The 8,347-nt window shown below is 36.8% G+C and overlaps 2 protein-coding genes across 2 annotated transcripts; one reads left to right on the forward strand and one right to left on the reverse strand.

The window, feature by feature from the left end:
• Positions 1–251: 251 nt before the first annotated feature.
• LOC120075677 (aquaporin TIP4-1) lies at positions 252–1,680 on the forward strand. The gene is made up of 3 exons (XM_039029279.1): positions 252–485; positions 556–794; positions 1,134–1,680. Exons 1-3 carry the CDS (start codon positions 359–361, stop codon positions 1,509–1,511), a joined length of 744 nt encoding a protein of 247 aa, XP_038885207.1. The 5' UTR covers positions 252–358; the 3' UTR covers positions 1,512–1,680.
• An 872-nt stretch (positions 1,681–2,552) lies between these two features.
• Positions 2,553–6,310, reverse strand: LOC120075678 (exosome complex exonuclease RRP46 homolog). Its single transcript, XM_039029280.1, has 8 exons — positions 5,961–6,310; positions 5,732–5,845; positions 5,333–5,433; positions 4,564–4,584; positions 4,046–4,118; positions 3,892–3,959; positions 3,526–3,658; positions 2,553–2,907 (listed from the first exon to the last, which is right to left on the reverse strand). The coding sequence occupies exons 1-8, from the start codon at positions 6,064–6,066 to the stop codon at positions 2,792–2,794; spliced, it is 732 nt and encodes a 243-aa protein (XP_038885208.1). The 5' UTR covers positions 6,067–6,310; the 3' UTR covers positions 2,553–2,791.
• Between the last annotated feature and the right edge of the window lie 2,037 nt (positions 6,311–8,347).

Consider the following 8,347-nt stretch of genomic DNA (forward strand, 5'->3'; position numbering starts at 1 on the left):
GATTAAAATGAATTAAATGCGACAAAAATGATATTTCAAACTATTATTTTTAAGAAAATAATTGAAGTCATTTAATATATTAAAATTAATATGAAGTAGCCCAAAAATTCAAGGCCATTGCTTTACCCTTTTATTTTACTTCAATAATTGGATGGCAAAACTCGTAAACACACTTCAAGTCAACGGACACAAATGTAATTTACTTACGTGCCATAATAATATGCCATCATCACAATACTCACCATTTTCTTTCGTGATGAATTGCTTATAAAATCGTACTCGGTTTTATTCATAAAATGCCAGCCAAACTCCATTCCAATCATCCTGTAGTTCACTCCTTGAACTCGCCAGAACAATAATGGCAAGAATTGCAATAGGAAGCATCGGCGAGGCCTCCCAGCCTGACTGCATCCGAGCTCTCATCGTCGAGTTCATTGTCACTTTCCTTTTTGTCTTTGCTGGCGTCGGAGCAGCCATGGCTGCCAGTAAGTTTCTCTGCGGATCTGGTTTGTACTTAGATTGATATATTTATTTTTTTTCTTCTATGTGATATAGATGCATTATTGGCAAACACACTGGTGGGATTATTTGCCGTCGCTGTTGCACATGCGCTTGTTGTGGCTGTGATGATCTCCACCGGCCACATTTCTGGTGGCCACCTCAACCCTGCCGTCACTCTTGGTCTCCTTTTCGGTGGCCACATCACAGTCGTCCGATCCGCTCTATATTGGATCATCCAGTTGCTAGCAGCTTCAGCTGCTAGCTTCTTGTTAACGTACCTCACCGGAGGCTTGGTGAGTCTATATTCTTTCCTTTACCTCAGTACAAATCCACTTTTGAGATCTCTATCTTCTATTTAATAGAAACTATAAAGAGTGATTATTTAGTGAAGCCGACACAATGAAGCTAACAAATTTTCATTGTTAGGTGTATGAGAGAGAAATCATCGAATTTACATTAGTGTTATAGGAGAAGATACAGGTTTTTTAATCTACATCCAATGGTGGTTGTTATGAAGCAATAACATTGTGGCGATTTGAATGAATAATTTGTCCAACTCTTATGGTTGAATGAACAATATACTTCGGAGTAAAAATTTTCCTTCCAATGTAATTTTTCTATTTGTTTTGCAGGTCACTCCAGTTCATACATTAGCAAGTGGAGTTGGGTATCTTCAGGGAGTGATATGGGAGATTATTCTAACCTTTTCCTTGCTGTTCACTGTGTATGGAACAATTGTTGACCCAAAAAAGGGGGCTCTTGATGGGCTGGGTCCATTGCTGACTGGGTTTGTGGTGGGGGCCAACATCTTGGCTGGTGGGGCTTTTTCAGGAGCTTCAATGAACCCAGCAAGATCATTTGGGCCTGCTTTGGTGGCTGGAGACTGGACTGACCATTGGGTTTACTGGGTTGGGCCTCTTATTGGTGGTGGGCTTGCTGGATTCATCTATGAAAACTTTCTCATTCAAAGATCTCATGTGCCTCTACCTAGGGAAGAAGATGGCTATTAGATTTCATTTTGAAGTCTGTTAAGTTTAAACTTCAGCTGATGCAGTTTGTGTTTATGAATTAGAATTTTCAGTTGTAATAGGGTTGTAGTGGTCTGGAAAGGAGGGTGGGTTGTTATGTAAGTCTAATTTCATTCTTAATTAATTAAAAAAAAAATTATGTTAAGTAGTTTATGAGCAAGGTGAAAGTCTTCTAAGACCAAGAGTTGGTTAGAAACAACTATCTAAATGCTTAAAAGCATGTTTATAATGACTTTTTAGATGCTTAAAAAAGCGTTTTTAAGCATTTAGAAAGTCATTCCACACATTTCCTAGTACAAATATTTTATCTAGGCAAATCCCAACTTGATTCTATGGTTGTGAGGCACCTACCCATCCTAATCACCATAACGAGAGGTGATCATCATCTTTAGGCATGTCTGAAGTAATTTTAAAGTGATTAAAATCACTTTTGTCATGTTCAAAATCAATTCAAAATATGATTTTATTTTTTGGTGAAAGAAACAATTTCATTGATGATATGAAATTACAAAAGAGGGAAAAGACCCCATGAGGAGTTGCAAAACACCTCTCCAATTGGAAAGGAGCAAGGTAAAGCTATAGTGGTGAAATAAGGGGAAACATTTACTGGTCACAACCATATTAACTAGAGCATCAAAAAATCTATGGAAGGGGGACTCCTTTTCCTTGAAAGATTCTACTATTTCTTTGACATTCCAGCAAAATGCTCCTATAAAATTCTCACAAAGCATCTTTTTTTCCTTTTTAAAATTCTTTTCCTTGAAAGATTCTACTTCAAAACATGATATTAATCATTCAAAATCAATTTTGATGGTATGAAAATTCTATTTAAAAGTATAAAATCAAATATTAAATAAATTTTGAATGATTGAAAGCATTATCGGTAATGAGAGGAGATACCCACAAAGATTCCTAAATCTGTTTCTCCCCTCCCTCTTAAAGAGAGAGGCTCCTACAAAGATTCCTAAATCAATCTCAAGCCTTCACTCCTCTCTTCATTTTCTCTTTTGAAATACATAATCATTTTAAATTTGGAATATGTAATAAATTGCATTCCAATAAAAGGGGAAAAAATGTTAACGTACAATGCACCAATCAAATCCACTTTGACCCATGCTCTGTTATAGCACTGGGTTACAAAAAGCCCTGAAAGACTCAACCAGCATGGATTTGGTGTTACAGAAAAATAAATCATACAATAGACGGTACCTTCCCAGCCTGATTTAATCGTAGAACACATTACTCCAAGAACTTGCATCCGATCAGCCAGCTTTTGAGGAATCCGTTGGGAGTTGAGGCTGCAAGCTTCTCCTCAAAAAAGCAGACATTTTTGCAGAAGCAGCACACCCCCGTTCCAGACAGAGAATATAATCATCCACTTCAAACATTAAAAAACAACAAACTTAGATCCCAACTCTTACTTCTCTATTTAAAATTCACATTTTTTCAGCTTCCATATGAAATCTAAGGGGAGAAGAATACCCGTACTAGTTTTGACCTTTGATACTATGCTATAACTAATAACAAGATCCAAATTCATTTTCAAACACAACACAGCATTACAAAGAAAGTACATGACATGATGAGAGAAGTGTGACGTAACCATTGCCAATAAATAGTCTATTGAGTCCATCTAAGGTGCCATGGTGTCAAAAGAGTGAAAATATACCTAAAATCAAAGAAAATAGGAAACAAAACTTGCCGTTTGTGACAATAGGCATGTTGAGACTGCCTGAGTGAGTGCATAAGGGCGAGTCGGACATGTCCAAAGTGTGTTGTGTTGGTGACTCAAGCATATAGTATAGTGGCACTTTAACTGTAGTGATGCATTGAATCTTGCTACAATAGCATGTGATCATTGACATAATATTGAAGTGAATATTCAGTATAAGCTTGTTGAGACACTGAAATCCTAAAATCTATTAAAACTCAGAACAGACATGTAGGTTTTCCATTACTACTAGTCGAAAATAGCTAAGCTTTGTGCACAAAATACCTGACATTGAACCCTGAGTTACAGATGTGATTATTCCATGCTCCAGTGGTTCATCTACAACTTGTCTAGATCCTTCAGGAACTACTGAGACAGGTGAGTTTGGGAAGACCAAATGTACAAATGCCTTCATTTTCTGCAATTAAAATTCATTCTTCTTCAGAACTCACTCATTTCGTAATCAAATTCAATAATTTTCACTTTTCCCCATTTCTTTGATAAATTTAATAATCTGGAACTACTTACCCAACCCCTGCTAAAGACCAATATACCTCGTCTATGCTTTTCTATCATGCATGAAAAATGTAAACTGCAAACTTGAACAAGCACGGCAAGAGAAAGTATTATAAATTAAATAAAAGTACTGACCTGCTCCTCTAGCTTGGTCGGATCCAAAATAACATATCCACTCTCAGACAAACAACAGGAAATCGCAACTGTTAGATGCAGTGCAGAGCAGTCAGTGCCAACCATTCCTTTATCAGGCGAAGACATAAATAATAAGAACATAAAACTTAATTACCAGCAAGATGCTTTAAAGGAATTCCAGCATCTACAAGGGCAGCACATGATGCATTAATAGCACAAGGAAGAAGCTATTTGAGAACTCTGTCAAAGAAGTTCTTGAAGATATTTTAAGAAGGGAATTGTCACAAATAAAGAAAAATATTGCCCACGTGTGTTATAAAAGTTGACATAATATCAACATAACCCATACAAGGTCAGAAATATTTTTCATAGTGACACCCAGACATTTAAAAAGCAAACCACTCCAAATTTAAAAGAAAATGTACGTAATATACTGATAAGTAAACTCTAGTCCATCCCTTTTCCTTGGCCCTCCTAACAGTAGTTTTCCATGGTCATATTGACATGCATTAGTTCTTATAGTACAGTTGGTTAGAGCAACCGTATTGTAAATGCGAAGACTTGGATAGGATCATAATGAAATGAATTATACATGTCCAACATACTTAGGTTTTCTCCTAACATTGTCTTTAGTAATCTAAAAAAAAAAAGGTACTAAATCACAAGGGATACAGCTCCATCATCATGAATAACCTGCAATTATGGGGGAAAACATCAATGTATTTGAGATAAGAAACTAGTTGCAGCATAAGTGTCGAAAAGGCCTTAGATGTAATGTATTTCAAAGCTCAGTCTAAATCGTTTTTCATGATAATATGGGAATGAACAAATGTTGAACCAATTTCCATCAATGTACAATTTTAGCATCAAGGTCAAATTGATGGTTTAAGAATATTTGCACCGTCCAATCGACATAAAGACTCGGTAACAGAATAGCATGTTGCGGCTAATTTCCTATAAGTATTAGTTTGAAGTTTTAGAATGCAAAATAAAATTATGCAACATGCCCTGGCACTATGTAAATATCCATGTCAGGAGTAGTCGAGCAAAAATCTTTTAAGATTGGGTTGGTTGGGAGTAAAGGAAGATTAGACTAGAAGGAACTTTCTAAGTCCTTATCACGAGTAATAACATTATTTTATAGATATGAATGCACGTACGTTGAGAGAGGAAAGGAGAGAGTGAGGGAGACTCTTCACAACCATAAAAACTGAAGGAATTTTAAAATTGAATATTGTGGATCTTTTATCTAAGTTTACAACTTGCTTACCTTCAACAACATTTTGAGATGCCTATTGCATGTACTTTAAATACGTATTAAGAAATCAGCATGGAACAAGTAATATATTGTTTTTAGGACAGAAACAAAGAAGATGAGAACATGGCATATCATGATATCAAATGCATTTTGCATCAAAAGAAGGGAAAAGTTGAGACTCACCTGAACAATAATAGATGTGGTGGTATTAGGATTAGTAGTTAATATGCAAATACTCTGCAACGTTCGCTTTAATATCATCTCACACTCCCTTTCAAGTTTTCCTAATAAAACATAAAATGTGAAAGGAAAAACAAAAAGGAAATGCATTAAGGAGATTCAAAGAATATTATCACCTATTTTCAATAAATCTGTAATACAAAATTGTACAATATTTACGAAGAGCACCGGATTTTCAATGTCATTAACAAGCAAGAAACTTACTGAACTTCTAATAATTTGATTATATCTATTTTGCTCCTTAATCGCATCATGACGAGGAGAGTTATTGGCCCCTTAGCATGCTCAGGGGATGAAAGTTTTATCATACGAATCCGAGATGAAGAAAGTAAAGAAGCTTACCAATCTGCCCTGTCTTGGGTTTCCATATAACCTCAATTGAAGCCTTCTCAGGATTTTCATTTTTCTTCGTACCCGCTTTAGGTCCATAGACCGCAGCAAGAACCTTCGTATCGCCTACCAAAATCCAAATTAAACACACTTAACGAAAATAAGATAACTTCCCAAAATTGAACTAAATCAGAAACTAATGAAGTAAGAAGTAAGATAAGCCGCTGGAAGATGTAGAGACCTTGCGACCAACTGGCGGAGCCATGAGCACGATTAAGAACGTTGCAAGAACAAGCAAGTGGTCTCAACTGGTTGGGGGTGCGACCGTCATCTCTGTCTATTTCCATGGTCTTCCTTCGGTGCTTTCGAAAGATTAGAAAGGAAAAGAAGAAGAAGTTGAGATGAAGTGAAACTCAGTCGGATTTCGGTTTCTTGTGGTGGAGTGAGGAAGCCGCTGAACTGCTATGAAGAGCCGGTGAAAAGAGCGGAGAAGGTGAATAGTAGAGAGAGAACGAGAGAGATGGCGAAGGAGAGAAACCAGAGAGGTGGAGTAATATTGGGGGCGCCGCCACCGGGTCTGAGGATACTCGGAGAACAGAGAAGGACGAGAGAGAAGAAGAGACTAGGGCAAAACTGTCTTTTCCTTTTATTATTTGGGAATTTGTATGGATGACCCAAAAATTGAGTGGAAAATGTCAAATGACCCCATTTTTAAAAAACATGTCGAATGAACATAAAATTCAGGTGAAATTAACCAAATATACTCAAGCACACGAAAAAGTATCTCACTCTCGCTTGATCTCGCTATCTCTTTCTCTCTCTCGCTCTTTCTCGATCCAATTCTCTATTTCTCACTCTTTTATCTCTTTCTCCCTCTCCTTCTTTCTTTCCCACTCCCTGTCTCTTTCTTTCTCTCTCTCTTTCTTTCTTTCTCACTCTCTCTCTTTCTTTCTCTCTCTCGCTCTCTCGATCTCTCTCTCGCCTTCAGTCTTGGTTTTGCTCTCTTTCACTTTCGCTCTCTCTCGGTCACAGTCTCGCTCTTTCTCAGTCTCGGTCTCTCTCTCACTTTCTTTAGTTTTATCAACTTTGGTTTTATTGAAGTTGGTCAGATAAAAGTATTGAGCATCATCGACAGAACAAGAATAAAGAATAAAATATTTTCGTTGAGTTTGTCCGCCAGAGAAGAAGAAGAGGAAGTAAAAAGGAAAAGAAAAAAGAAAAAAAAAAAGGTTGAAGGTCATGGCAGAGAAGAAGAAAAGAGCAAGAGAGAAATAAATCTAAAGAACAAATTTGTAACTCCACTCATCTATGACATAACAGAAGTTCATTTGACATTTTAAAAAAAAAATTAGATAGGGCTCAATTTTTGGGCATCCATACAAATATTTTCAAATGATGTGTCATCCTCTACCTCATCACTCCTCTTGCCATTTCTTTCTCATCGTCGTTGTCGCCACCCATTGAAGAACAAGGATCACCATTGCCTTTTCTATTGTCGTAGGGCATCACCAGGTGAGGAACAAAGGAGAAGTTCCTTCATTTTGATCTGAACTTTGTTCTAAGCAGGGAGAGACCTTCTGTAAATGCCTTGAGAGATCAACTGAGGTAAGACGGTTAACTTTTCTATTTGATTCAATGATTTAGGGAAAGAGAGCAAAGGGTTTCAAGTTCTAAGTCGTTGCACGTCCAATGCAACTTCCCGATTTGACCAGATTTAATTTCAAATCCCAATCCCACTTTAAAAACCCACAAACCTCGAAACAAGTTTCCATGTTTCTCCATAATTCAAATTTCTAGTGAGTTTTGGAACCACCACCCACACAAGGTATGATTCTCTTCCCATTGCTTTTCAATTCTTTTGAATTTCTTTTTGGATCCTTTTAATCTAGTCTTGAATCTTGCAGAACAGGCCTGAATCGACAAAGATGAACGATTTGATGACAAAATTGTTCTTAAGTTGTATAGAAATGGAGAAATAGGTGTAGAGAGATGCTACAGGTGATAGTTTCAACATTGAATACAACAGCCAAGAACTCGATCCAGTAGAAGAATACAACTTGTCTCTATTTTTTGGACAAGTCGATGGAATCAAGACCCAAATCCTCCATAGAGAAAAAGTTCTCAAAAGAAAATTGGTCCCTCTTGACCAACCCAGCAGCGTAAACCACTTGATCTCTACAACAAAAAATCATCTGATATGGTCTCAGCGGTGATGTTGGTTGAAGGTTTGCAAGAGGAAGGGCAAAGGAGATGATGGAAAAGAGGGAGAGGAGAGGAAGCCACATCATTTTAAAAAATAATATTAAATTAATTATTTTTGCCAAATCAACTAGCTAGCTCTTCATTCAACGACCACATCATTTTCCTTTAGTCAATTAACGGTATAAAAAGTCTCAAGGACCATTTAGAATGATTTCTTAAACCTCAGGATTAAAGCGTTCAAGTTTTGAAACTTTAGGGATCAAATAAACATCAACCTCAAACCTCAGGGATCAAAAGTGCATTTTTTCCGAGAAAAAAAAGTTTGGGCTTCCTTTGATGACTTGGTCTCTAAAGTATGAAGCCTAGAGTTAATAAATCTTATTTAGAATACAAAGTTGTAAGATAGAGTTTCTCAATAAATATCTA

The sequence above is a fragment of the Benincasa hispida genome, chromosome 4 (genome assembly GCF_009727055.1).
Source record: "Benincasa hispida cultivar B227 chromosome 4, ASM972705v1, whole genome shotgun sequence".
NCBI lineage: Eukaryota > Viridiplantae > Streptophyta > Magnoliopsida > Cucurbitales > Cucurbitaceae > Benincasa > Benincasa hispida.